Below are 15,522 nucleotides of genomic sequence, written 5' to 3'. Positions count from 1 at the left end.
CCTTCCCCCAGCTCCAATGCACTCTTCTGGTTTCCCAGCATTAATGTAGCTGTCGGTTTGAATTTCCATCCTGAATTATGTCTGTTGACATAATTTCATAGTGCTGACTTCAATTGTTTGGGATTACTGTTTTGAACTACATAAGGAAATAAATTCTTTCCTCTCTGGTTAGGAAATTCCATTTAAGTGCATTTTAAACCATGTAGTAAGCCATAAGGCAAAGTAATTATCTGTAATATATTCTGATTTAAACACCCCCACCCTCAATTACTGGCCTATTAGAATAAAAACTATCTTATGCATTATAAATTTATTATTACATATTTAATAAAATGAGGTGGGGATTTCCTGAAATTTAAGACAGAAATGCATGTTTTAAAAAATGTGCAGCTTGCTGTTTGAATAACACATGACAACGAACTGCTTAGTTCCATTCCTTTATTTCAATAAAGCCATTATTCATACAAAATATTATATATAAAAAAATCTTTTGGGAAAAACATCCCTTTATTTTTAATGTTAAAAAAAAATAAATGAAAGGGTAATTGCAATTTTTGTATTTTAAGTAAAGGAACAAAATGCTACCTGTTTCCAATGGAGCAGAACAATGGCAGGACCCAACAGAACAGAAGATTAAACAAAAAGCAAAACCCAAACGAGACCAAATTTAGTACAAAGAAAGAGAACACACGCAAAAAAAAAAAAAAAAAAAAAAAGGTAAAAAAAGGAAGGCATCATATGACAACACATATTTTTAAAGACTGCTGGGTCAAATCATTAAGAAAAATATTTATATAAGTCATTAACACTCCTAATGAGAGTGTCAGCTGAATGTGAGCGAGGCTGCTAAGCAGAAATCACTAGAAGTCCAGGTGCTTCTTGCCGATGGCCATGGCGCCACATCCTGAGCTCAGCAGTTTGGCGGATCCTGCCAGATCCTGTTTGCTCGCGCGGCTCACTGTGTCTGACAAGTCTGGAGGCAAATGCAGCCGCTGTGGCAGGAGGGTTTCAGGAGGGGAGAGAGCGGGAGGAAAGAGAGAAAAACATGGAGAGGAAAAAAAAGAGATGAATTCGTTTTGCATGGCGCATTTGGAAATGCTGTCTTTTCCCTGACTGATCCGCGTTTGCTCCCACAAATAAAGCACTTCCCGATGGTCTTCTAGAGAGAAAAAGACTTATCTACCATAATATTCCTCTCATGTTCCAAATACTTACATTTTGAAAACCTCAGCACAACAGGAATGATAGAAAGAATTTGTACTTGACAAACTAAAGGCACAACATTTTAAATTTCATTGCTGCTTTCTTGACTGTGCGTCACAGTTTCTGTAAAGATCAGGTTGGTGTTTTCAATATATTGGATTCTGCAAACTGGAACAGATTTTTTTCCTTATGAAAATTTCCTAAACAAAATACAAATTTGCTCAAGGTATTTAAATACATCTATGGGCATTTTCCCTTTAAAAAAACAGTGTTTCATCTGCATGTCAACTTCTACACCAAATTATTTACTTCTATAGCAGATTATTTGATTTCTATGCAGTGTAAGTAGAGTTTTATTTTAAATATGAACACATGGTGACAAGAGTCTGAAAATAAATTATATGATGGTCAGAAGATGCAGAGGGCTCACCCTGGTTGCACTTTATTCTGCCACGTTTCCTCCTCATATTCTACTGATAGTGGCTAATAAAACCCAGCAGTGACAGAGCTGCATTTGTAGAAGGCAATCATACATGTTAATCAAAGCCTGCCCTCCCCAGTGAGTTGTAGGAACATTAAATCCAGTTTACAGATGGGGAAACAGAGACAGAGGTCACATGGCTGCCCACAAGCACATGGTCCTAGCACAATAAACCTTATTTTTCAACTGTGACAAAAATATTTCCACCCTCCCTCTGAGGGAGATGTAAAAAAGACATGACATTACCATTTAGCCTTTTGTAAAGTAAGGTGAAAATAATGTAAAACTGAGGCTTTACTCGCTTAATGACTGGCTTGCTTTTGGACCCAAGCTGGGTCAGATGAGACTGTCGGGCATCTTCTGCACAGTGCAATAATTTATGAAACTGGTACCATGGAAGGAGCATATTTCTTGAAAGATTTAGTAGGAAAAGGCTAAACTGGGTGGTTCCTTTAAAATGCACACGCTTCTGAAGGGAACAGGAGAACAGCAGTGGCTGCAAAACTGAATTAGGAGGCTCTGTGGACTATCCTTATTCTCAGCTTTGCCCCATTTTTTGCTTTTATCACACCTAAACACAGCTTCCCTTTCTCGAACACTTCTGTAACATAAGAATTAGATCAAAAAGCATAGGAAATCTTTGCATTTGCAGTGAGCTGACTGCAGAATTCCTTGCTGGCTCTAACTGGAGAGATGCTCCCAAGGGCTTCCCACCCCTGGCCACTCCTGGCTGTGGGCAGCACTGGGAGAAGAACTGTGCTGTTATTTTCTCCAAGGGAAGGAAATGCAGAAAGTAATGCATGAGGAGCAGGAAAGGCTGTGTGCAGGGTGAGGAGCCACAGCCCAGCTGGAATAGGAGAGAGGTGTGTATTTACTGACAGCATTTTGCCTGTGAAGCACAACCCACACACCTGTAAACAGCACACAGCAACTGCAGCTCTGAATTTTAGCTGCCTTAAACCAGCGCTGTGGCAGTGAATCCTTCACCCACAGCTCTCCCCTTACTCCAAGGCAGGTTAAACCTGGCTGTGGCTGATGATGCCTCAGTTCAACACATCACACACAGGGCACAAGCCTTTCTCCTCTGGCTGCTGAGCAAAAGGTGTGCTGGGCAAAGCCAAGGCACCACTTGGATGCTGTGGGAGGGGATGGAAGCACAAAACAAAGCAGAGAAGGAGAAGCTGGGAAGTACAGGGGAGCACTTGGCAGATTTCTCAGTCACATTTTCTTTCTAAAAAAGTGCACAGTACTTTGCTGTGGGCAGGGGGGTGTGGGAGGTGGAGAGACAAGGGAAGGAATCCAGCCTTCTCCCACCCCTGCTGGCATCTCTGTGATGGGGAGTAAACAGAACCGAGACCCAGCAAACTCATCTCACTCAGGGATTAAACATTCCTGACTAAATATCACAGACAGGGAACCACTGCAAGCCCTGCAACACTGCCCTGGACTTCAAAGTGGGGTCAGAAAACAAAAACAATCTTTCATGTCAATGCTGTGTTCACCGTTATATTTATTCTAAAATAAATAGATTATTTTAGAATATATACTAATATATTTTAAATATAAATAAAGACATACTTTTAGAATATATACTACTATAATAGTCTATATATACACCATTATTATAATATATAGAATGGATATAATTATGTACATAATATATACAATATAGGTAATTATAATAGATATAATTATATATAAACTTTTAGAATATATACTACGATAATAGTGTATATATAGACATATACAATTATTATAATATTTAAAATGGATATAATTATATATACAATATATATAATTATTATATATGTATAATGATTAAATTATATATATATATATTAGAATATATACTACTATAAGATATATACTACTATAATAGTGTATATTATACCATTATTATAATATTTAAAATGGATATAATTATATATACAATATATACAATATATGTAATTATAAATGTATAATTATTAAATTATATATATATTAGAATATATACTACTAAAATAGTGTATATATGTATATTATTATAACATATTTAATGGATATAATTATATATGCAATAATAATTACATACACAATATATGTAATTGTAATATATATATATATGTATATATATGTATATGTATATGTACACACTTTTAGAATATATGCTACTATAATAGTATATATATATAAATATACTTTAAAAATATATACTTCTATAATTCTGTCTATTTACATACCGCCCTGGACTTTAAAGTGTGGTCAGAAAACAAAAAAAAATCTTTTATGTCAATGCTGTGTTAGTTTGCTAATATTTATTGTAAAATAAATATATTATTTTAGAATTTTTCTACTATATTTTAAATAAAAGAAATGTAAATAAATAAATATATACTTTTAGAATATATACACTATAATGTGTATATATAATATATATATATATATATACACACACACACACACACACACACACTACTATAATACTGTCTATTTCAGAAAATAGAAGAATGTCTACAAATTTACAAAGATTTAGACAGGCAAAGTAAGAAATTCAAGATCCCTAGATTTGGTGTTGGAAGCGAGTTAGGCTTTCACAGACGTATTTGTTGTGATACAGAATTTCATTATACAGGCCTTATTCTCTCCTTCCCCATCTTCTTCAGGGAAGAGGGTGCACAGTGCTCATTGAGGACTGGCTATTCCTTTGGTGACTGGCTAGCCAGTGTTTTATTTTCTTGTCACTGTTTCTCTGAGCTCTTCTGACACATTTATTGTACACTATTCCAGCCTTGCTCTGCAGACAGAATGGCTTTTCAATAACACATGTCAGTAGATAGCACTTGAATGCTTCACAAATACCAACTGTGTTATTTTTCCTAATATTCTTGGGAGAGATGGCAGCAAAGTTACCTCCATTTTAGAGGCAGGGAATTGAGGCACATAAACCACATAGCAAAAGGTATCTGCTAATTTCAGAAACAGAATCTCTGGCAGTTAGGACTTGCTTTTCCAGAATGTTTAGCATTTTACAGAATTCCACATGTTCAAATGCCAACTTCATTTGTGGCTGGGTGCTTAGGATTTCTCCAAGAATCCCCAAGTCAGGCACTCAGAAAGCAAGAGACTCAAAATAAAAGTATTGAAACAAAAATGCTGTGTTGAAGCACCATGACCACACAGCAGTTCAGTGGTATTGGCAGAGACACACACCATACCTTCCATGTTTTAATTATGACACCATTCCTCCTGCAATCCTTCCCTCTACAATCCCAACTTTCAAACTTTATTAAAGAATTGCTGGTTCTCCAGGAAGCACATTTCACTGCATATACCACATTCATCCTTAGACCAGACCTGTTCTGAACAACAAACCACACCAGAGTCCTTTGAAAACAGCTGAATATGACAAGATTGTCATTAAGATCAGAATCACTGGACACACACATGTTCCCTGTGAACAAAACCTGAACAGGTTATTTCAAAATATCATTCCTTATGTTTTCTGTGTGGAGAAGTTTTCTCTGTGCCCATATACAGGGCTGAAAATAATCCTAAAATATTAACACCATTTCAAAAGATTCTAAATGTTAAGCCACAAGAAAAGAGGAAATTCATTGCATACAGACATCTACAGGTTAAGCAACTGGCCTTTATTTTTGGTACCAAAAGGGACATTTTGGTCACTTGAGCTAAGGCAGTAAGGGATGGTGTGAACAGGCTGATCATTCTGGAATACCAGCACCCCATTTTCACAGATATTTGCTGACCACAGAGAAACAATCCCATTTAAAGCCCCAGTTAAACACAAAATGTTTTCTGCTGGGCAGACTTCTCTGCTATTTCTGAGGCTCTGACCCCCATCCCTTTCAAGCTTTCTCTGATCAGCCTGGTAAGAGCCAGGATGATTTTGCTCACATTGACAATCCCAATCCTTGCCCAGGCTTTCCATCCCACAACTGCTTTACATGCCAAAAATGTCCCTTCTCTGATTATCTGCAGTCCCCAATCTCAGCTTTCTGCACCCAAGCTCTTCATTCCTGTCCCTGACATTCCTGCATTTCTCCTGCCTCTGTTTCCAGCCTCTGGGTTCAAACTCAGCACCAGGCTCCCCTTCCTTGCCTTCCTTGTGTTCACAAATACCAACTGTGTTATTTTCCTAATATTTTTGGGAGAGAAGGCAGCAAAGTCACCTCCATTTCAGACACAGGGCATAGAGGCACATAAAACACATGGCAAAGGTATCTTCAAACCAATTTCACAAACAATCTGATGCTGTTAGAACTTGCTTTTCCAGAATGTTTAACAATTCCCTGGTTTGTTCTCCTCCTCCTCTTCTCACCCATTCTGGAAGTGTCCTTCCCATTCCTGCTTCCTGCCCCTCTCCCCAGCCCAAAATGTGGGCACAGCTCCCCTGCTCCTAAAAGTCTGCAGAAAAGTCAAATTTTATGCACTGGGTGTGCCAAACAGGTGGGTTTTCACAGGGCAGCAAAAACCCATCCACAGCATAAATGCTGGACATAAAATTAGTTTATTTAACAGTTTACTAAAATATTCCAGAACCACAAAACTTTCTGTAGCAAAGAGCAAGCTGGCAGGGCACCAGTATTTTAAATCAAAATGGTCATAATGTGGCCAAAGTAAACGTGCAAGTGCAAATAGGATCCTGTAATCACCCTCCTTGGGATAACTTCTGAGAAAGGAAGGAAAAGGAAAGTGAAATACTAGGGTATTTATCAATTTATCAAAGGAAAGTTCATCAATACAATACTAGGGTATTTATCAGTTTATCAGTAAAATACTAGGGTATTTATCATTTTATCAAGGGAAAGGAAAGTTTATCAATGAAATACTAGAATATTTATCACTTTATTAAAGGAAAGTAATCAGTGAAATATTTGGAAATTTATGAGTTTATCAGGGGAAAGTAAAGTATACCAATGAAATACTAGGGTACTTATGAAAGTTTATCAATTAAATACTAGGGTATTTATCAGTTTATCAAATGAAAGTTTATCAATGAAATACTAGATTATTTATCAGTTTATCAAAGGAAATGAAAGTTTATCAATGAAATACTAGATTATTTATCAGTTTATTAAAGGAAAGGAAAGTTTAATAGTGAAATATTAGGGTATTTATCAATGGAAAGTTTATCAGTTAAATACTAAGGTATTTATGAGTTTATCAAAGGAAAGGAAAGTTTATCAGTGAAATATTCAGGAATGCTGGAGTAAACTTCCTTTGTGCAAAGTTAATTGTGTATCTGCAGTGTTTCAGGGTGTTTAATCACATGATCACACAATATTTTCACCCACAGAGGTTGTCAGCAAGGTTTAAACTCGGCATCCTCAGAATCAGACTCTTCATTTTCATTCAGTGGCTGCAGAAAAAGGAGAAGAAGGAGCAGGGCACAGCTGGGGAAGGGGCTTGGTGGGAGTAGTGGTGCTGTTCTGGGCAGTCAGGAAGGCTTTGCAGGCTAGGAACAATTACACTGAAGCCAGCTAAGCACACAGCTTCAGGGCAGGCATTACCTAAGGAAAACAGTTTAGACAAAACTTATGACATACTTTGTGTCTGCTCCTCCCTCTGCCTGAAGAAAACTTCTAATTACTTTATTTGTTCTCAACAGGGGGGAAAAAAAAGGCAGAAGTGGAAGATGAGATGATGGTAAAGGACAGCTCAGAAGGGGCACAGTGAGTCCAGTCCCAGCACAGAGGACCAGATACTCACTGATGGTTTTCTGGGATGCAAAGATCCACATCATGGCTATTCCAGGAACTTCCAGTAGGCTGCTATGTTTGGTTTATTTATTAATTACATATAATTTATTATTTGATATTTATTTAAAAATGATAATTTAAATAACAATTTATTAAATAAATCTTATTTATGAAATAATATTTATGTAATTAATTTCAGCCATTACTATTATTAATGTAATTTTATTTAAAATATTATTTATTAAATTATATTTATCATTTTTAAAATTATCCTACTACACGAAAATACTAGCAAGTGGTTTTGCCAGTGTATCTTACTTTATCAAGGGGATTGTTTTAGGGAGGGTTACAAAAATCATATTCTGTAAAACGCTTTAAGCAACCATTTTTTAGCAACAATGTGATAAGCAGATATATGTGTATTGGCACAAATCTAAACCCCAAGTAATTCTCTATATTACTCCAAAATCATTATTATATTTTCATACCTATTTTAAGTGTAATACTGTAACAAAAAAAAAACAAACCCAAAGTTGCAAAATCACTGAATCTCATTAAAAATGAGGTGATAGTTTGTCCTTAATTTGATTCATATTTAAGTAATTTCACTGAAGTCAACCTTGTGGCTCTGTTAAGAGTTACATGAAGCTTTAACAGCTGGGCCCAAACTTCCCAAAAATCTTTACAATTCATTTAGTTGGATCTTTGACCAAAGAAAAAAAGAAAAAAAGCAGCTTATTAGTCTAGTGTGGCTGCAGCCCTGCCTTGGGGCAGGGAGATGGGTTAATGACCTCTCCAGATCCCTTCTACTTCCATTTGCCACAGCTCCATGAAGACTGAAGTCACCAAAGCCGAAGGGATTTGGTTCAGGGGGAAGAGGGGGGTGGGGAGAAGAATTTTAGGAATGCTGGGAAAATGAAAGATGCAGACTCTTAGTTGGGGAGCTTTGCATCCTACTTACTTCTCTTTGAAGCAGAACTCTCCCCATCCCATAAAGCCCCCACAGGAGAGATGTTTTGCATGATGTTTTTCCCCTTTGTGTCTATTTATTATCAACTAACTTTTAATTAGCAGTAGTAATTTCTACCTTTGGGCTTAATGCAAACACAAAGATGTGCAGGTACAAGACTAAATTTCTTCTAGAGAGAAAGGTTTTTCTCACTTAGAGAGAAAGGTTTTTCTCTAAATTTCTTCAAGAGAGAAACGTTTTTCTCAGATATTTGACATGGAGGTTACTACAAGTTTTGGCTTCTCTTGCCAAGCTCACAAGTTGAGGAGCACCTCAACTTGTTTACAGATATACAGATATTTGTATTCTGATGAAATTAATCCTCTTTTCTAGGACATGGAGTGACATATCACTTCTATTGACATAACTTTGTAATTACTTACATACCAAAACATTGTAATGAAAATATACAACAATTTCATTACTGCCTCACAGTAATAACTGCTGAGTTAATAGAAGTTCACTTCTCAATGACTAAACAATAAGCACTTGGCCACTGAAGACATCAACAGCTCTCTCAGCAAGGAACAGAAAAGTCATTCCAACTGGCCTAAGCCTGTGTCAAGCAGAAATCACATGGCTTCTGTCAAATTTGGCTCACAAATAATGATGGGGTCTCACAATCAACAACATTTATTTTGTGGAGAGAATGGAGCCAAACTAATCTCTCATAGCTGCACTTCAGTCTTACACAAACTCTTAAACCATCCTGTCACCAACATGTTCTATGAAAAATCCTTTCCTTAGGATTTTTCCTCCTGAGAAGCTGAGAAGCCTCAGGAACAAAATGCAAGCAATGATTCTCTGCTGCTGTGGGATGCAGCAGGTGGATCTGGGATTGGTCTCTGTGGTTGTTTCTCATTAATGGCCAATCCCAGTCCAGCTGTCCAGACTGTCTGGGTCACAGACAAACCTTTGTTGTTCATTCCTTTTCTATTCTTAGCCAGCCTTCTGATGAAATCCTTTCTTCTGTTCTTTTAGTATAGTTTTAATATAATAGATATAATAAAATAATAAATCAAGCCTTCTGAACATGGAGCCAACTTTCTCATCTCTTCCCTCACCCTGGGACCCCTGTGAACACTGTCACACCATCCACTATGAATCTTTTAGGCTCATGTTACAATGGGCTCAGTATTTTAACAAATTCAGGAGATAAACCAGTTGGTAACTATTTTTCTGTATAATGGACATGAACTCAGCTCCTTCCTGTTCTGCTGTATTCACTGACACTACAGCACCATTTTTAGATAGCAGGAATTTTCTAAACTACATTTTCTAAAATTGCATTTCTACATGTTCCAAACTGGCCTTAAAGATAAAGAGACTTGACTTTTAGAAAGAGCATTCTAAATTTTTTTCTACATTTTAGATAACTGTGCTTGACTTATAAGAAACAACCATATCAACCCATGTTAAAACTCATGTTAAAATAACATCTACCATATGCAAGTCCTATTTCTTTTGTTTTTAAAGTTGCAGCACAACCCAAGCCATCTATTGCTAACACCAGGTGCTGTGAGAAGGCTTCTAGTAAGAATAACTGAGAAATAACCGTCTACCTGTATAAGTCTGTCTGCTAAAGGATAGATGTACTACTGAGAACATTTGAGCACAATTCTAAAATTCCTATTTTCCCCCCACTTAGAAAATGTAAAATGAAACCAGGGCGATTCTGACTTTCACTTCATTTACAGAACAGTGACGTTTTATTGTGGGTTTCCAACAGATTGTTTGAACAGCATTTCTAAGGACACATGCCAAAATTAAAAGCCATTAATAAACCTACTTCCTTTAATGATAGATTTTGCAAAAATCCATGTAACATTTCAGAACACTGATACACTTTTCAGTGTATCTGCTTTACAGAAGGGATATGATAATATCCAGGAGAATTCAATTCAAGCTCTGCTGATTTGTTTGGATGTGCCACATGGTCCTGTTTCTGTTTTCTGACCAGAAATCTGGATTCCTGAGTCTGAATTTAAAGCTTGGTTTTATAACACTGGCTGTTGTTCAGAGATATTTGCTTGCACCAATACAATGCCTTTCTGTACATGTTTGTGTAAAAATGCATCCCTGGGGTATTTTGGGTGGCTGAAGAGGTTCCAGTTCCAGACTGGGTAGAGATGGGTGGGTTTATGGATGTGCAGCTCCAGTCATTATTTTCAGTGTCAGGAAAGGAAAGTACAATTGTTCAAACAAACTAATTCCAAAGAAAAATTCCAACACCTGGATTTGTTACATGCGAAGGGACTCAAGTGGAAGATAAAAATACAGGTCCTTTATGCTCTAGCTGCAGTCTCTGGATCATGAAGAAGCTTATAAAAAGGGCTGGATCCATCAGGAATGGTTATAGGCTGCCCAAGGACTGCGTGTGTTCAACTGCTTGCCTGATCCAAAATTCAGAGAAACCTGTGGGAATCTCACAAGAATACTGGATTAAATACTCACACAGCACACTGTAGTGATATTGATACAGCTCTTATCAGGCACAAAAGGAAAGAGTGTCTGTCTTGAAGAGTTTATGGTCTGAATGCACAAAACAGGTAAAAAGGAAAACAGCAAAACATCAAGGCAGAAGGAAAAATGTAATGATATATAAATACTGTATTAATGCTTTATTAAAGGGGTTTTTCCCCTTAAAAACTAACTCAAAAAGTAATGTTCAGAAAGGTGAGTCAAAGAGCACAGCCATGGGGAAAGAAATAAAGTGACAAAGGGCTGAAGAAGAGTTGGAGTGAAGAAAGGCAAAGATGGAGGCCAGGAGTTAATATAATCTAGTTATAAAATCTAGGCATGACACTGAGAATATATTGTTGAGATTGGAATCTATTGTCTAAATCCTGAAAGGAAACACTGCTCTAAATTCCAGCAGTAGTTCATGAGTCTGATGCTACCATCTGTGTCCAAAGCAAGGGCATTTCTGCTGTGGATATGTTCTTTTTGCTGAATATCTCCTCCCTGGGCTTACGTAAGAGCACTGATGCAGGGCTGGGTAATTCCAGGGCTCTCAGGACAGCCTGGGTGGATGCTGATGTTCATGTCACATCTTCTTCCCTGATGGATTCATTCAACCTAATTGCAGCTGTCTACAAGTCAGCCACTCAGCCTAACCCACATTATAAACCAGGCTGGGATGGATCCTCCCTGCAAGAGCTTGTCCATAGCTGCTGATTATTCAGGAAACCTGAGTGACTCCCTCAAACCAAATTCTTACCTCCCAGTCTAAAAAGTCAAGGGGAGGAATTCAGTCCCACAACTCTGGGAAGCTTCTCACTGAATCAGTGCCTGCAGTGTGTCTGCTCCCTCTCTGAATGGCATTGCAGCCTGCCACGGAGCACAGATTTCCTACCACACCACAGATGGTTCACTGGAAACCTTCCAGAGCTGCTGGTGATGCCCACGATGCTCTACAACAACTTGAGGCTCTCTACTGGGAAGCCTGAGGAGTGTTTGAGGCACTGTGTGTACAAACAAAAGCTGTGGATGTGGGGAGGAGGGAGAAACAGCATTCAGAGCAGAGGCATCTGCTCCAGGATTACGGTGTTGCTGTCACCCTCAAAAATTTCAGCTAAATTGAAAACCACAGCAAACATTTCAGTTTGCATCCAAAACTATCTGGTGAAGTTCACTGCAATTTGCCAGGCTTCCATCTCAGCTCCTGTCACGTTTCAGAAAACTCATTAGCACCCTTGTGCACCTGCACCAAAACACTGATCAGATTTATTCTGCCAATTGATAAAATCACCCGGTTCACAGAAACACTTCACAGAAAGGTTCTGCTCCAAGGCAGCTCACCCACACTGGCAAGTCTCCATTGCAAGTGCATTTCAATGATGGTTTGCCAGCTAGAAAAGCAAATGTTAGCTGGAGAGGGCTGGGGGGGTTATTGTTTTACAGCAGGAACAGGCCTGTGCTGTGTATTTACTTCTGAAAGTCAGCTGGAATGAGAAGTTTTCCCTTGCTAGGCAGCCCAGCAGGGCTGGGAAGCATTTCTGGGCATTCAGACCTGGAGCACAGGCTGCCCACAGGGAGGATTCCCTGCCCCTGTTCCTCAGCCCTGCTCCCTCCTCCAGACACGAGGGCTTGCTCCTCAGCTTGGTGCAGAAACATATTGCACCACCAGAACACAACAATTATCACATTTGTAAAGCTTCAGGGATGGGAACAATTTAATGGCTTTTTGAAGCAGGCTAATTTTCTGGAGCTTCTTGTCTTTTTTTTTTTCCCCATTATTTTGCTTTTCATGCATGGACAAGCTCTTCTTTGCTACAGGTATTTTTCTGGGTCTGCTTTGCAGGATTATTACGTGTGGAGGAACACAAATTATTCAATCACTTTAAAACAGTGAGAGAGAAGAGAAAAAGGGCCATGTAAGTGCAAACTACTGCTACTAACCTCTCTTTTAAAAGCAAGGATCATTTAGAAAGATAAATGTATTGCTGGTTTACAAAACTCTGCACATTTACAAACAGATGACCAGTTTATTTTTGCAGGTTTTCACAAGCTAGGAACTTCAGCTCTGCAGTGGCAAATGCCAAGGGGAGATACTTCATGCTGTGGCAAAAAGCAGTCCAGAAGAGGAAAAAAAAAGGTATTTCTGCTATGATGAAACTGCCTCTGAATTATGTTCAGTTCCTGTAACTCCCAGGTAAGGAAGCAGACATTACATAATTCATATTCTGATATCTCTGCAGCACTAATCCCCTGTGACTCAGAGCTACACTCTCAAACTCCAGATAACAAAGCCTTTTGTAGTGTTATTTCCAAATAATCTTTGGACTTCAGAAACCCCTGAAGTGTAATTGAATCTCTGTAATATTGGCTCAACCCATTTTTGCTATGAAAACTTGCATTTTATTCAGTGGTTGAGATTACTTTTTAAAAGGAGAGAAAAGTTGCACTGGTGAGCAAGCAGACATTCTGCCCACCCTTTGGGAAACTCATGCTTTTAAGGAACTTTAAACACAGAATGAGAAGGGGAAAGGTTAAAAGACAGGTCACACTAATTTCTTTTTAAACAACTCTGTTTCAGACAGTAGGTCTCAGTGTGAATGAAAACAAATATATTAAATATGAATGACAGAAACTGGTATCACATTAAATGCAAGATTCTGTGACTAATTTTGATTAAAATAAACATTGCTATTTATCAGAAAGTTAGGGGGAGGGTTGAACATTTGTGCAGATCCCTACATCAAAAATGTGTTTTGTAAAGAAACTATATGTCAAATTACAGCTATTTGCTTTCAGCTTTCAGTTATTTCGTTTTGTACTTTTCATGTGTCAGTATTTTTTTCATTTCACTCCTTTATTCTGTACTACAAGTAAGTCTCTTTAGAGCAATAAGATCTTTAAAATCCCTTTAGTGTTTAGAAATGTCAACAATTCAGTAGATTATACTTGATGAATAGGCCAGATAGAAAAAAACCTGCCTCTAGTTTTTATCTCAAGTGAAGTAAGGTGCTTTGAAGAGCACTTGATTTGAGATTCAGAAGCCTGCCACTATTCAGCCAGACACTCTTGAGAGCTGTTAAGTCCTGACCCATAGCATGAAAACAGGTTGCAGGGAGGGAAGAAACACCAGTAAGAAATATATTTTTGTACTCCCTGCGTAATTATTTCTCCTAAATACCATTTAAACCTTTCTTCCTATAAAGAAGTAAAAACCTAAGAGACAAGGCAACCTTATCAGACCATCTTATTTGAGTATTTTGAATGCAGCTGAAACTTGCCAGGGGGAACAGCTACAGCACTGGAAAAAGATGAGGCTCTAAAGGAAAAAAAATATCTAAATGGTTCTTTCCATTTGAATAGACTACACTGACATACTAAAGCTTCGTATTTTTGACAAGAGACGTAGAAAACAAAGAGGTTTTCACTTCAAAATATGCAGGGGAAGCACAGGAGTGGTTTGGTTTGCTATAACTATAGAAAAATATTTTTTTCATCCGTCACTATCACTTCCACAGTCTAAAACCAATCTCAGTGCCAGACTACAATGAATTCATTCAGCATCACAAAGCAATCAGTGTAAGATATCTGCACAGCAATAATAATAATAATATCAGATGAAAAGTAATGCAAATTGTAAGTGACCCCTTTTGGGGGAATATCTGCTCTTAACTGATTATTGTGCTTGTGCACAGGCTCTCTCCCCCAACACCATGGCTCTGTAACTGGTTCCTTGAACCAGAACTTAGCTAATAGTTAATCTTATAGTAAATAGAATAATAAATAAAGAATGTAGTAAATAGTTAATAACCTAACAGCAGCTGACCACGTCATTTGGGCAAATGTCTCTTCAGTATCCCCTGCCCTACTTTCTGCATCTCTGAGTTGCATAGAGATATAAAAGAAAAGGCAAAACTAGGTCATTCCTGGGCTGAACAAAAGAATTTTTGTAGTAGTATAAATTACTGACCTTTCTAATAAGTCTGTCTTTCCCAGCAAACCAGGTCATCCAATCCAACTCAACCAATTAATGGTATCTCCTCCAATAACTAACAATAACTGAAGCACACAACCCAGTGAGCTTGGGAGGAATATTTCTATGGCTTTTCTAAAGCTGTTGCACTTAAGAAACCACTCTCCTAAATGAGAATAAATTTTGGGGATTGTGTTCAATTTTTTTTGGTATTTGCTATTACAGTAGCTGTCCCATACTCAGGGACAAACTTCACTGCACCTGAGCCTATCTGGGATTCTGCAGGGTCCTTTTTACCTGGGGTCAAGCACCCCTTAAATCATCACCTGTAAGCTCACTGAATGTCACAGACTTATCAGTGTTCATAGCAGAATGAGAAACATCAGAAGACTTTTAGAAATGACACACAAACAGGAAGCAGCTCACTGAACAATACTGGGTTTATGGCCACAAGAACAAGAAGACATAAAGTAGGAACCAGCCCCCACAGCCATATTTCTGTGTTATAGACCCAGGATCTTGCCCTAAAAGCAGCACTGTGAACAGTCAAGCTGCCCCATGGATTGCAGGAAACCACCATTTATATTTCAGAAAGATTTGCTACTCTGAAGTAACCAATAGGTAAGTTTTAAATCAAAAAAGATCAACTAGCATTTTCAAAAAATTATTATTATTATTATTATTATTATTATTATTA

General features: G+C 37.8%; 1 protein-coding gene across 1 annotated transcript in view; it reads right to left on the bottom strand.

Annotated features, from left to right (window-relative positions):
• Positions 1-424: 424 nt before the first annotated feature.
• ELP4 (elongator acetyltransferase complex subunit 4) overlaps positions 425-15,522 on the bottom strand; it is a 140,677-nt gene continuing 125,579 nt past the window's right edge. The window contains exon 10 of the mRNA XM_009097177.4: positions 425-992. Coding sequence (XP_009095425.3) covers positions 861-992 — 132 coding nt within the window. The 3' untranslated portion in view covers positions 425-860. The remainder of the gene's footprint in view (positions 993-15,522) is intronic.

Source organism: Serinus canaria, chromosome 5 (genome assembly GCF_022539315.1).
Source record: "Serinus canaria isolate serCan28SL12 chromosome 5, serCan2020, whole genome shotgun sequence".
NCBI lineage: Eukaryota > Metazoa > Chordata > Aves > Passeriformes > Fringillidae > Serinus > Serinus canaria.
The sequence above is the reverse complement of the archived record's forward strand: the minus strand, read 5'-3'. Positions and strand labels throughout refer to the sequence as shown.